This window comes from Cherax quadricarinatus, chromosome 68, assembly GCF_038502225.1.
Source record: "Cherax quadricarinatus isolate ZL_2023a chromosome 68, ASM3850222v1, whole genome shotgun sequence".
NCBI lineage: Eukaryota > Metazoa > Arthropoda > Malacostraca > Decapoda > Parastacidae > Cherax > Cherax quadricarinatus.
In genome coordinates, this window is record NC_091359.1 from 12,168,115 (window position 1) to 12,183,470 (window position 15,356).

At 42.5% G+C, this 15,356-nt stretch overlaps 1 protein-coding gene across 1 annotated transcript; it reads left to right on the forward strand.

The window, feature by feature from the left end:
• Window positions 1–353: 353 nt before the first annotated feature.
• LOC128697756 (WAG22 antigen-like) lies at window positions 354–12,816 on the forward strand. The gene is made up of 2 exons (XM_053789652.2): window positions 354–374; window positions 8,343–12,816. The coding sequence occupies exons 1-2, from the start codon at window positions 372–374 to the stop codon at window positions 12,528–12,530; spliced, it is 4,191 nt and encodes a 1,396-aa protein (XP_053645627.2). The 5' UTR covers window positions 354–371; the 3' UTR covers window positions 12,531–12,816.
• Window positions 12,817–15,356: the final 2,540 nt, after the last annotated feature.

Here is a 15,356-nt window from a genome sequence, read left to right on the forward strand (position 1 = left end):
AAGATTGGAAGAGTGATAAATATTTTAGATATAATTAACCATTTCAGACATTTTTGAATGGCTAAAAAGACTTGTAACGAAAAATGAAGAGCCAAAACAGTCACTGCCAAACCTCAAGGATAATAACACAATTACCGCTAAAAATAATGTGGAAAATCATTCTAACCTTGTCAGCTCCAATACTGTTGTGGCAATAAAAAGAAAACTAGAATACCCCATTTAACAAAAATAATAATAATAATGAAGGTTTTCTTAAGCTTCTTACTTATCCTAGAGCAATGAACTTCTCTCCACTCGACATCGCTGGAGAGAGTGACTATATAAAGCCGGGCGTACCGGTTTCAGTCAGGGAGACCGCTCACAGCAGCGCCATGGTAAGGTGCTGTCCACTTGGATGTATATCGCATGCTGCTTGCAGACCTCGGAGTGCTTGGATAACTTTGCGCTGTCATCATAATCTTTTATTTATCTTGGGAAAGTTCTCTTATCCGCTGAAATGAATGTTTGTCATGTATACTAAACCTTAATACGGCATGCATATTACTAACACGTAATCGTTCCTATATGTGTATATATGTAATTAATTTTCTTTGCTGATTAAGACATTTGATATTAGGCATTTGTTAAAAAAATTGTCATTAAGGATGTATTTTCGTGATAATTTATGCATCTAATATTAATTTCACTTTTTTCCCTGTGTATTTACATTGTAGCTTGTCTGCGGCGTCAGGAATATCATCCATACGTAGAGGTGCGACGTAAGTCACTTTATTGCGACTAATAGAAATCAGCTAGCGATTAATACTGCTTTTCTATACTCAGCAACTCTATATTTTATTATACTGTATTTTATTATACAGCTGTTCTTGCAGCTGCAATATATAATAAAAAATATGTTTATTTCTAACAAGGTTAATACTGTGCAGAATGTAATTTCTTCCTAGCCGCAGTCTTTTCAACTTGCTGCTGCACCCAGCTTGCTCACTTAATTGTTACCAAATTAGCATAGCCAAATGTTAAAAAGAAAATTATCTTTTTGTGTAAAGAGACTTATGCCGCATCTTGCATATAGAATCTGAGATCTCTGATTGAGTCGGTAATGTTAAACGTAATATCAGTACTGTGTATTTTGGTCTTTGCTGTGGTTGGGTTTGTTTTTGTTTGGGATGCTGGTGAGAGACATTCACTAACTACAGATGACAGTTATACACCTCCATAAGGTCAACTATCTTCGCTGGACGCTTTACTCATCTTCGTCTTCTCTGCCCACCATTCTCTCAGTATTATCCTTCCTTTGTGATTTCTCTCTTTTTTAACCGAATCTTCTCCTGCCTGTTCTCTGTTTCTTAGCACTAAGCACGGTTTTATTACTGAAGAGACCCTGACACTGATCTAATACAGTCTTAGACCAACATCTTATGACTTAAGTCGTAAGATGAACCAATGCAGTGGTGCGAAGCTTTGGCGGGGGAGATGCAAGTTAGTGTATGATGGTTGGGTACTACTTGGCCCTGTGAATCGCCACGTCAGCAGTGATCTCTGGTTTACCTGTGTTGAACTCAGTGGTCTGAATTTGGCACGATGGAGAGCTTGACCGTGTCGTACTCACTGCTTTGAGTGTCATTGTGGTGGTCCACGGCAGCAGCGGCCGTGGCTTGGGTCAAATTATTCAATTGTGATTCGTTGCGAAACTGACCTTTGTTTATTACTCCTTTGTGTTCACCCTGATATATTATTTTAATTTATATGCATTTATATATGTAATCAAATTTAGTCTCATCATATTTATTAGGTTTTAATTATATTTATTAGTTTTACTTATATTTTATAGCTTAAATTATGTTAGTCTCTACTGTTTATTTAGTATTAATAATGTTCATGCACAAATATACATACATATATATATATATATATATATATATATATATATATATATATATATATATATATATATATATATATATATATATATATATCGTGCCGAATATGTAAAACTGGTCAATTAGCAAGAACTCATTTAAAATTAAGTCCTTTCTGAAATTTTCTCTTATACGTTTAAAGATATATTTTTTTTCATTAATGTTAATGTAAAAATTTTTAATTTGGCACCAAAAGAATCTTAGAAAACTTACCTAACCTTATTATAACAAGAACAATTTATTTTAGCCTAACCCAACTAAATATATTTTAAATTCGTTTACAGTAATTTAGTACTAAACAAACACAATCAAATATATTTTTTTCGTTAGGTTCAGAATGGTTTTGGCGAAATTATTGCATATACAAATTTTCACTTGTCCTATATGGCAAGATGATCGTTGCTATTTAAGCCAAGATCGCAAGTTCTGCCTATTCGGCACGACATATATATATATATTTATATATATATATATATATATATATATATATATATATATATATATATATATGTATATATATATATATATAATGGGGTCAACCTCTGGTGTAAATTGTGGGACCCATAGCCTCGGAGAAGTGGATAAAAAGGCTTCAAGGAAAAGTATTTGGATTTCTTCCTGAAGCCGTTTGAATATTCCACTTCCCCTACCACCCCATCTTTTTATATATTTTTTTTTTTTTTTTACTAATAGGAATATTTTATTACATAATATGGTACAGAAGATCCAAGAGATACACTATTGATATAAAGGTGGCACATACGGTACATGTTGTTACGTGTGTATCACCGATTATAAGGCGAAAATCTCATCCAGCTCCTCAGAGCTGGGGCGTGTGCCCAAAATACAGCAGGCATTACCCCTTTGAACAGCCGCACTGAGCCGCTGGAACAGAAAACTAGCTGCCCTGGGATCCCTAGTTACCCTGATGAGTCTTTTTCCCAGCTCCTTAAGGAATTTAGATGCACTCTTTCCCCATGAGCCAAGGGTCTCTGAGCCTATGGGAACAAACATATAATGATGGGCAAGTTCTCCATATTTTCTAGACTTTTGGGACTCCCTGAAGCTGGCAGCTGCCCCTCCTTCCTCCCTGGTGTATTGGAGATAGGTATCAGCCAAGGTAGATGCACATGTATAGTCCCACACCACCTGCTTCCCATCTGTCCAGGCTTGAAGGGTGATACCATCTGGACGCTTCTGGCTGCCATCAGATCTGCATAGTTGGGGTGGCTCCCTTACTGCTGGGCATCCAGCTGTTGTGAGGCTCCTCTTGATAATGTTATTAACCTCCTCATGTCTTGCAATCTTTCCCTCGGATTTACGGCACACAAGACCATGGTACCCGAATCGGTCTGCTGCTTCACTGCCACAAATACACCTGTGTTCGGCGAGAATAGGGGCGGCAAGTCGAAGGGCAACACCGATGCGGATGGTCTGTGGGTCGAGACGTGTGCCAAGGCTGGAGTTGGGAACAGCCAACAGAAAGTCCCCAGCATGAGGGGCTCTCACTGCCAGGAGGCGGGCTCTATCCTTCCCTGACACACTCTGAAGCATTGTTGAGGCAATATTTTCCACTATTGGACCATCCCAGTGCGATTGTTTGTAGTTGTTGGGGGGGAGCAGGTCTGGCTCCAGAGCCCGTTAGATTATCCCAGATCATTGCTCCGTCAATGAATTTTTGGTCCTGGACTCCTATCTTGTCCCTAAGATGTTCAGGGAGAATCGCTGCTACAAGCTCTCTGGATGCAATACACGAGGACAGAAAAGCAGGTAACGCAATCTGTGATGACTTGCGGACACCAATGCCTCCTAGTCTGACTGGAAGTGTAGCTTGGTTCCACTGCCCGTCTTCTAGAGTAAGGTTAAGTACTTTCGTAAAAATCTGCCTCAGAATACTGTCATATTCGTGCAGTATAGGGTTATCATATGAAGGTGCACATCTTAGGAAATATGTCAACCTGGGCAGACTCAAGCACTTTGTGAGAAGGTACAAGGCATCGTGGGTGTCCAGATTGCCTATTCGTTGTTCCGTCCTCCTTAACTCTTCCAATTTCTTCCTGAGAATTGTGTCAATGGCATTGCTTCCCAGAGGTGCTCCTAGCAAGACACTATTATATATATATATATATATATATATATATATATATATATATATATATATATATATATATATATATAATGTCGTGCCGAATAGGTAAAATTAAGTCCTTTCTAAAAATTTCTCCCATGCTTTTGAAGGTACACTTTATTCATTTATGTAAATGTAAAAATTAATAATTTTGTAAGAAGAGAAGCTTAGAAAACTTACCTTATTATAACAAGCGAAATTTAATTTAGCCTAATCCAACTAAATATATTTTAGATAAGTTTACAACCATTTAATAAACACAATGAAATATGTTTTCGTTAGGCTCAGAATGATATTTGCTAAATTATTTCATACACAGTTATTCAACCCACATCATGTTGGCTGAATAACTGTGGCCGTCTTCCTTGTTATTACAGATGCCTCACCCTTTAAATGAGTTTATTTTAATAAGCCTGATTTCCTTTACATGAGTTTTAGAAGTCTCCCTTAAAATGTTAGTTTTTTCATCCCTTTAAATAGACACGCTGTCCCGTGGGTGGCAACCCCATAATTGCCAGTGACTTCTATATCACTGACAATATATTTATGTATGTAAAGTTATTGATATCATAGCAGAATATGAGAAAAAAAATTTATTATTGCCACGTTAATTTCGTTTAGGCTATTAAAATATAAATGCTTGTGGGATTTTTTAATGCTATAATATTCATCTTTCTGGTTGTGGGCACTAGTGTGCCTGGAGGGCCTTTCTGTACTCTTCTTTTTGCATCTAGTATATATATATATATATATATATATATATATATATATATATATATATATATATATATATATATATATATATATATATATATACATATATATATATATATATATATATATATATATATATATATATATATATATATATATATATATATATATATATATTGCTGATGATACTGTGCTTTTGTGGGATTCTTATGTTGCAAAGGTTAGTGGACGAGTTTGGGAGGGTGTGTAAAAGTAGAAAGTTGAAAGTGAAAATAGATAAGAGTAATGTGATGAAGGTAGAGTATGGAAGAAGTGAATGTTTTCAGATATTTGGGAGTTGAATTGTCACCAGATGGGTTTATGAAGGATGAGGAAAACCATAGAAGTGATGAAGGAAAAAAGGTGAGGGGTGCGTTGAGGTATCTGTGAAGACAAAGAACGTTTTTCATGGAGGCAAAGAAGGGAATGTATGAGAGTATAGTGGTACCAACACTTTTTATGTGGGTGTGAAACATGGGTTGTAAATATTATGCAGAGAATTCGTAGTGTGGAAATTAGGAGGAGGTGTGGAGTCACTGAAAGTATTAGTCATAGGGGTGAAGAGGAGTTGTTGAGGTGGTTTGGTCATTTAGAGGGAATGGAACAAAGTAGAATGACTTGGAGAGCGTATTAATCTACTGGGGAAGAAAGGCGGGGTAGGGGTTGTCCCCGTAAAAGCTGGAAGGGGTAAAGGAAGTTTTGTGGGCGAGGGGCTTTGACTTCCAGCTAGCATGCATGAGCATGTTAGGAGTGAATGGAGACGAATGGTTTTTGGGACCTGACGAGCTGTTGGAGTGTGAGCAGGGTAATATTTTGTGAATGGATTCAGGGAAACCGGTTAGCCAGACTTGAGTCTTGGAAATGGGAAATACAATGCCTGCACTTTTAAAGGAGGGCTTTAGGATATTGGCAGGTTGGAGGGATGTCTAAACTGTCGTATCTGAACGCCTCTGGAAAGACAGTGATTATGTATGAGTGATGGTGAAAGTGATGAATGATGAAAGTTTTTTTTTTGCTCTCTTTTTGGGTTTTTCTTTATATATATATATATATATATATATATATATATATATATATATATATATATATATATATATATATATATTTTTTTTTTTTTTTTTTTTTTTTATTATCACACCGGCCGATTCCCACCAAGGCAGGGTGGCCCGAAAAAGAAAAACTTTCACCATCATTCACTCCATCACTGTCTTGCCAGAAGGGTGCTTTACACTACAGTTTTTAAACTGCAACATTAACACCCCTCCTTCAGAGTGCAGGCACTGTACTTCCCATCTCCAGGACTCAAGTCCGGCCTGCCGGTTTCCCTGAATCCCTTCATAAATGTTACTTTGCTCACACTCCAACAGCACGTCAAGTATTAAAAACCATTTGTCTCCATTCACTCCTATCAAACACGCTCACGCATGCCTGCTGGAAGTCCAAGCCCCTCGCACACAAAACCTCCTTTACCCCCTCCCTCCAACCCTTCCTAGGCCGACCCCTACCCCGCCTTCCTTCCACTACAGACTGATACACTCTTGAAGTCATTCTGTTTCGCTCCATTCTCTCTACATGTCCGAACCACCTCAACAACCCTTCCTCAGCCCTCTGGACAACAGTTTTGGTAATCCCGCACCTCCTCCTAACTTCCAAACTACGAATTCTCTGCATTATATTCACACCACACATTGCCCTCAGACATGACATCTCCACTGCCTCCAGCCTTCTCCTCGCTGCAACATTCATCACCCACGCTTCACACCCATATAAGAGCGTTGGTAAAACTATACTCTCATACATTCCCCTCTTTGCCTCCAAGGACAAAGTTCTTTGTCTCCACAGACTCCTAAGTGCACCACTCACTCTTTTTCCCTCATCAATTCTATGATTCACCTCATCTTTCATAGACCCATCCGCTGACACGTCCACTCCCAAATATCTGAATACGTTCACCTCCTCCATACTCTCTCCCTCCAATCTGATATTCAATCTTTCATCACCTAATCTTTTTGTTATCCTCATAACCTTACTCTTTCCTGTATTCACCTTTAATTTTCTTTTTTTGCACACCCTACCAAATTCATCCACCAATCTCTGCAACTTCTCTTCAGAATCTCCCAAGAGCACAGTGTCATCGGCAAAGAGCAGCTGTGACAACTCCCACTTTGTGTGTGATTCTTTATCTTTTAACTCCACGCCTCTTGCCAAGACCCTCGCATTTACTTCTCTTACAACCCCATCTATAAATATATTAAACAACCACGGTGACATCACACATCCTTGTCTAAGGCCTACTTTTACTGGGAAAAAATTTCCCTCTTTCCTACATACTCTAACTTGAGCCTCACTATCCTCGTAAAAACTCTTCACTGCTTTCAGTAACCTACCTCCTACACCATACACTTGCAACATCTGCCACATTGCCCCCCTATCCACCCTGTCATACGCCTTTTCCAAATCCATAAATGCCACAAAGACCTCTTTAGCCTTATCTAAATACTGTTCACTTATATGTTTCACTGTAAACACCTGGTCCACACACCCCCTACCTTTCCTAAAGCCTCCTTGTTCATCTGCTATCCTATTCTCCGTCTTACTCTTAATTCTTTCAATTATAACTCTACCATACACTTTACCAGGTACACTCAACAGACTTATCCCCCTATAATTTTTGCACTCTCTTTTATCCCCTTTGCCTTTATACAAAGGAACTATGCATGCTCTCTGCCAATCCCTAGGTACCTTACCCTCTTCCATACATTTATTAAATAATTGCACCAACCACTCCAAAACTATATCCCCACCTGCTTTTAACATTTCTATCTTTATCCCATCAATCCCGGCTGCCTTACCCCCTTTCATTTTACCTACTGCCTCACGAACTTCCCCCACACTCACAACTGGCTCTTCCTCACTCCTACAAGATGTTATTCCTCCTTGCCCTATACACGAAATCACAGCTTCCCTATCTTCATCAACATTTAACAATTCCAATATATATATATATATATATATATATATATATAAGTACAAGTTCACAAGTACTTAAGCCATCAATATCAATTTGTCCCAGTGGGATCGAAGACCTAGGAATCATGAGAAAAGAATGTCACACGTTTCCTCGAAGAACTGGGTTCCAGACTCATTGACCTCCCTAGGAACCCAAGGGCGGCCACTCTCTTGTTCCAGCGCTTCAACGTGGCTATTCAGAGTGGAAATGCTTGCGGTCCAGCATCAGAAGAACTGGATGAGATTCATAATCTTTGATATATTGTACTATTATATTAATGTTAGTGCTTTTTAAACTATGTATGTGTAATATATATATATATATATATATATATATATATATATATATATATATATATATATATATATATATATATATATATATATATAAATCATGCCTTTTCACAACTAACCTACAAATTGGAAACTTGACGTTCTGAAGCCTTATCAGTTCGTGAGTATCTTGTGGGTTTTGAGTCGCTCACATTGTAAGTTTAGATTCCATCTTCTAGCTTCTTAATTCTTATTTTCAGAAGATCCTCCTCATCGCTATTGGAGTGGCCCTCCTACTGGACCCCTGCCAGGCGGAGCTCAAACCTGGACTTTCCAAGCATGGTGGCCTCAGTCGAACGATCGGCGGCTCTGAAGCCAAACAAGGCGACGCTTTCAAGCTGAAACCGGGAGGAGGGACTGGTGGAGTAGCTGAGGGATTTAAAGACGGACACAGCTTGGGATCTTTTGGATTTGGACACGGTGGAGGATCTATTGGCCCTGGACTCGTTGGAGGATCTGTTGGCCTTGGACTCGGTGGAGGATCTATTGGCCTTGGACACGTTGGAGGATCTATTGGCCCTGGACTCGTTGGAGGACCTATTGGCCTTGGACATGGCGGAGGATCTGTTGGCCTTGGACACGGTGGAGGATCTGTTGGCCTTGGGCATAGTGTAGGATCCGTAGGAGCCGTTGGTCTTAAACACGAAGGAGGATCTATTGGCCTTAAACAAGGTGGAGGATCTGTTACTGGACACGTTGGAGGACCCATTGGCCTTAAACAAGGTGGAGGATCCGCTATTGGACACGGTGGAGGATCCGTTATTGGACACGGTGGAGGATCCATTATTGGACATAGTGGAGGATCCGTTGGACTAAAACATGGTGGAGGATCCATCGGTTTTGGACATGGAGGATCCTTCGGTATTGGACATGGTGGAGGATCCGTTATTGGACACGGTGGAGGATCCGTTGGACTAAAACATGGAGGATCTGTCGGAAGCGGACATGGTGGAGGATCCGTTATTGGACATGGTGCAGGATCCGTTATTGGACATGGTGGAGGATCCGTTGGTATTGGGCATGGTGGAGGAACCGTTGGTTTTGGACATGGAGGAGCATCTATTGGTCTTGGACACGATGGAAGTTCCATTGGTTTTAAACATGGTGGAGGATCCGATATTATTGGACATGGTGGGGGATCCGCTGGTCTTAAACAAGGTGGAGGATCCATTGGTCTTGGACATGGTGGAGGATCCGTTGGCTTTGGACACAGTGGAGGATCTATTGGTCTTGGGCACGCTGGAGGATCTATTGGTCTTGGGCACGCTGGAGGATCTATTGGTCTTGGGCACGCTGGAGGATCTATTGGTCTCGGACACGCTGGAGGATCTATTGGTCTTGGACACGCTGGAGGATCTATTGGTCTTGGACATACTGGAGGATCTATTGGTCTTGGACATGGTGGAGGATCCGCTGGTATTGGACATGGAGGAGTACCGGTTGGTTTTGGACATGGGGGATCCTTCGGGGCATTACATGGAGAGTCTGATAGCGTGGAAAAGATTGCTGGTGTAGGATCTGATGGGCTTGGACATGGAGGAGGATCCCCTGGTTTTGGGCACGTAGGCTCCTTCGGTGAAATACATGGCGGATTTCAAAGTGTCGAAAAGGATAAATCTGCAATTTTAGGTGGACATGTTGGGTCTGCCGCTTTGGGCCATGGTGGAGGCGACATTATTGGACATGGGGGACATATTGGGATTGGACATGGTGCATCTGTTGGTGCTTTACACGGTGGACCCCTTACCATTGGACACAGTGGAGCAGGTGATGTTGGACATGGTGTTGGACCCATTGGAATTGGATATCAGGGTCCCATTGGTGGACAAGGTGCTCTTACCAGTGGTGGACACAGTGAAGCCATTGGTGTTAAACAAGAGGGCCCCTTTGGTATTGGACATGGTGGACACGTTGGTACTGGACACGGTGGAGCCGCAGGTGTAGGACATGGTGGATCCTCTGGTTTTGGTCAAGGTGGAGCCGTCATTGGTCTATTTGGTCCTATTGGTGGTGGACTTGGTCCCGTCGGTGGTGGACTCGGTCCTGTAGGAGGTGGACTTGGTCCTGTCGGAGGTGGACTTGGTCCCGTCGGTGGCGGACTTGGTCCCGTAGGTGGTGGACTTGGTCCCGTCGGTGGTGGACTTGGTTCCGTCGGTGGTGGACTTGGTCCCGTCGGTGGTGGACTTGGTCCCGTCCGTGGTGGACTTGGTCCCGTCGGTGGACTTGGTCCCGTCGGTGGTGGACTTGGTCCCGTCCGTGGTGGACTTGGTCACGTCGGACATAGTCCCATCGGTGGTGGACATGGTGGAATCATCGGTGCTGATTTTGGTGGAAAAATTAATAGTGGACATCTCGGGCCCATCGGGGTTCATGGTGCCTCTATTAGCTTAGGACACCCTGGATCTTTAGGAACCGGGCATGGTGTAACTGGGGGTGTTGGACATGGTGGGTCCACAGTAAGTATCGGTTCGTTTAGCGGTGGCCATGGTATCTCATCCAAAGATGGACATATTGGATCAGTAGGTGTACAGTCTATTGTCGGTGGCGGACACAGTGGAGTCATCGGAGGCGCTCATGGTGGAGTTGTGACCGATAAGGGACGAAACGGCGCTGCTGTTGGGGGGTCTGTTATCGGAGGATCACATGGAAAACATCGCGGTCATGTAGCAGGCGTCTCTGAAGGCAAGAAGTCGATTGGGAGAGTCGGAGAAATACATGCAAGTGCCCTGACCGATTCCAAAGGGCACGGCGACTCTGCTGTATTCGTATCTAAAGGATCCATTAGTGGTGGGCATTCTGGTGGCGCAGCCATCACTAAACATCAAGGAGGAATTTCTGGAGAGGCAGGAAAGTTTGGGTCTCGTCAAGGTCACGCTGGTGCAGTGGTCGCCACTAAGCATGGAGGCATCCCTGGATCGGTAGGAACATTTGGGAGTGTCGGAAGACACACTGGCGAGGCATCCATCACTGAAGGGCATTTAGGACCAGTTGGATTCTCATCTGGAATTAACATTGTAGGTGGACACGCAGGTTTGGGTGTCTCAGGTGTACACCAAGGACATCTGGGAGTGGCATCTGTTGGCCTAGGACCTGTTGGAGGAAGAAAAATTAATGACGGACATTTAGGAGTTGGTGCGGCTGGGCTGGGCACTGCCAGTTTCGCTGTAAAAGGTGGTCATGGTGCTGGTTTCGGAAGTGGTATCGGTGGCCCTGGACTCATCATTGACGGTGACACTGAACACAGTGCTCCTGTTGGTAGTTTGTCTGGAGTAGGTCAATTTGGAATTGTCGGAGGTGGTCATGGTGGTTTTGTATCCACTGGAGGTCATGGGACAAGCTTTGGTGGTGGACAAGGATTTACTTTAGGAAGTCCTGGAGGTGTGGCTGCTGGCAGTTTCTCTCAGGAGAAAGAACATAGAGGAGGCGTCTTAACAGGTGGTGGCTCTGTACCCACCCAGTACGGTACTCCAACCGTTAGTTTCTCCGGAAGTGATGGTGGGGCCGGTCTCGGAGCTTCCGTCATCCCCGGGGGGGAGATCGGAGGCGAGAAAACTGGAGACGGGCTCGAAATATACCCGACTCCGGGGCAGTTCATCGGCACCTTTGATGATGATGGGTTACGATTTGGGAATCATGAAGGGGCAAGCCAAACCAGACACGGCAGCAGCGTTGGTGCAAAACAAAGAAACTTAGGCGGTGGTGGTGGCGGCTTCAAATCTGCTGCAGCTCAACGCAGCAAATCTGACAAAGACTCTATTTTTCTTGACGGAGACTCTGCAGGCAAAGGCCATGGTAGCTCCGCTTCCAAGGAACGCAGCAAAATTGTAGGCTCCTTGCACGGAGGTGATTCCTTAGGGGCCATTCATGGAGGTGGTGGTTCCTTACGGGCCATTCACGGAGGCGGTTCCTTAAGTGCCATTCACGGAGGTGGTTCCTTAGGTGGCGTACATGGAGATGGTTCATTAGGCACAAAACATGGAAGTGTCTCCTTCGGAGGCTTTCACGGAGCTAGTTCCCAAGGTGCATTACATGGAGGGAGTTCGTTAGGTGGTCTACAAGGAGGTGGGTCCCTAAGTGTCTTCCAAGGAGGTGGCTCTGTAGGCGCAATTCATGGAGGAAGTTCTCTAGGTACCATTCATGGAGGTGGGTCACTAGGAGGCAGCTTCCTGCAGTCAGATGCCCTGAAATCAGTACATGGAGGTAGTTCCCTAAGTACCATTACCTTGGGACCTAAACATGGGGCCGTCGCCGTGGGATCCGGACATAAAAAACTCACCGGTAGGAAACACGGCACTCTTGCAAATCACGGAGCCACTGCCAAAATAAATGTAAATTTCGGGCCATCTGAGGCCGCTTTTCACAATAACAGAGGAAAATTTTCTCATTAAATGGCCTCGCACGCCACTTTTCGACAGTAGCGAAGAGGGACACCCCCTTCCCTCAGATATTATGCTTAAGTAAACAGGAGTTCAAATGAAGATGTTGTACTCGCAGTCAAATATACATTACAATAACAATGTTGAACTTTGTTAAGTGATATGTTGAATATGTGTGTGTGTGTGTGTGTGTGTGTGTGTGTGTGTGTGTGTGTGTGTGTGTGTGTGTGTGTGTTTGGTGTCGTGTTTATTATTTTATACCGAAACGTTTATAATGCAATAAATTTTATTTTAAATACATTGTGTGTGTCATAGAAAATCCCCACGTGTAAAATTCTACTCAAAATACCACTGGCCACTATATGACCAAAACTACTGCATTAAATCTTACCTAAGGTGACCACCTGACCTGGTACCTCCCTTATTCACTGCTCTATTCTCAACCTCTTCTTTTCACTGCTCTACTCTGTACCTGTCCTTATCACTGCTATATTCTTGACCTGTCTTTTTCACTGCCCTATTCTATAACTATCCTTTTCACTGCTCTATCCTGTAATTCTTCTTTTCACTACTCTATCTCGCACCTGTCCTTGTCACTCTCATCTCCCCAAGTTTTGCTATCCTTCTGATTACCTAAATATATTCGTTGTATGCACAAGAGTCACAATATCAATTGAAAAAACACTAAAAAACTTGAATGGTAAGTGTACAGACTAGGATAAATTAGACACACGTGCAACACTTGGTACTCCAGGTTGAGGGACTGATCACCTCAAAGTCCTCCTGTTCTTCACCATTCTCCTTTGTATGGACTGATGAAGCCACTGTGTGGCGAAACGTTTCCTCATTAAAGATACCCAAGTGTTGCACATGAGTCTAATTTATCAACTTGTCGGTTCTCTGAACCATTCATATACACAGACTAGGATGTATTTGTATAAGTCAGCTGAATGTAAATTTTTATGCTAGTAAGTAAAGTGTTTATTGAGAACATGACATAATGCATAATTATTTAACGTAATATAATGATATAATTTAACGTAACGTTCAAAAATTATGGTCATTCGGGCCACATTTTATTTATATGGTAGTCAAGATCTATTCAGTCAAAAAAAAAATTTATCTCTAAAATAAGTCGATAAAATTAACTCTGTGTATGGTATAAACCTTGGTAGTAGATACCGTCAAATTGGTTTAGAAAGACACTAGGACATATCAGAAAACATTTCGGTCCAGGGACCTTGATCACTTCTTAACCTCTGTTAGAAGTGATCGAAACGTTTTCTAAGAGATATGTGCTGATATTTTCTCAGGTGTCTTTCTAGACCAACTCGGTGTATACAGAGTGAAGGTATATATCCTTTATTGTAAATATACCCAGTGTCATGCAAACGTTTATTAAGTTTCAACCCTAACAACTCGGTAGTCATTTAGGCATCACAACAGGTCCAGTTCACAACAGGTCCAGTTCACAACTGACCCGTTCACGACAGGTCCAGTTCACAACAGGTCCAGTTCACAACAGGTCCAGTTCACAACAGGTCCAGTTCACAACTGACCCGTTCACGACAGGTCCAGTTCACAACAGGTCCAGTTGACAAAAGGTTCAGCTCACAAAAGGTCCAGTTCACAACAGGTCCGGTTCACAACAGGTCCAGTTCACAACAGGTCCAGTTCACAACAGGTCCAGTTCACAACAGGCCCAGTTCACAACAGGTCCAGAATATATTAATCTCTAAAACAGATATTAGAGTAAACTCACTGTATATTCGCTGTTATGTATAAGTCTCTCACAATGTATACCTTGTGTAATCTTCTTTAAAAATCATTTTGCTGATGCTACAGGAGGCATTTTTTGGTCACTACGACCAAATTATATACAAAGAGCTCCTGATCTAAGGAATTGGAGCTACCATCACTTCCCTTGTTTCAGACCTGATTACCTCCCATTTTAAAGGAGTTTTATAACCCCTATGGATTTAGCGCTTCCCCATCATAATAATAATAATAATATTAATAATCAAAGTTTAACATACATCTCAAGCAATATGTAAGCACTCAGTTTATCAGACGGTGGATTGAGCCTTGCGCTGAACGGCCCACACGGGTTTAGCGCTTCATGACATGCAGTCTTCGACTCCCTTCTTTTGGAAAAATCATTGTCTATTTATCAGTCAGGAATAGAAGTAACTCTACCTCCTCCTCCTCCTCCTCCGATCAAACCTAATTGTCTGATATTGCTTTCGAACTACATGACCCTCACGGGTTTACATTCCTACGAGTGTAAGAATTAGAATAATCTGGATTTTCAATGCTCGGTGATGAAACATTTCTGTTACTGCTGCTACTGTTACTGCTGTTGCTGCTACTGTTACTGCTGCTGCTGCTACTGTTACTGCTGCTGCTGCTACTGTTACTGCTGCTGCTGCTACTGTTACTGCTGCTGCTGCTACTGTTACTGCTGCTGCTGCTACTGTTACTGCTGCTGCTGCTACTGTTACTGCTGCTGCTGCTACTGTTACTGCTGCTGCTGCTACTGTTACTGCTGCTGCTGCTACTGTTACTGCTGCTGCTGCTACTGTTACTGCTGCTGCTGCTACTGTTACTGCTGCTGCTGCTACTGTTACTGCTGCTGCTGCTACTGTTACTGCTGCTGTTATTACTGCTACTGCTACTGTTACTGCTGCTGCTGCTACTGTTACTGCTGCTGCTGCTACTGTTACTGCTGCTGCTGCTACTGTTACTGCTGCTGCTGCTACTGTTACTGCTGCTGTTATTACTGCTACTGCTACTGTTACTGCTGCTGCTGCTACTGTTACTGCTGCTGCTGCTACTGTT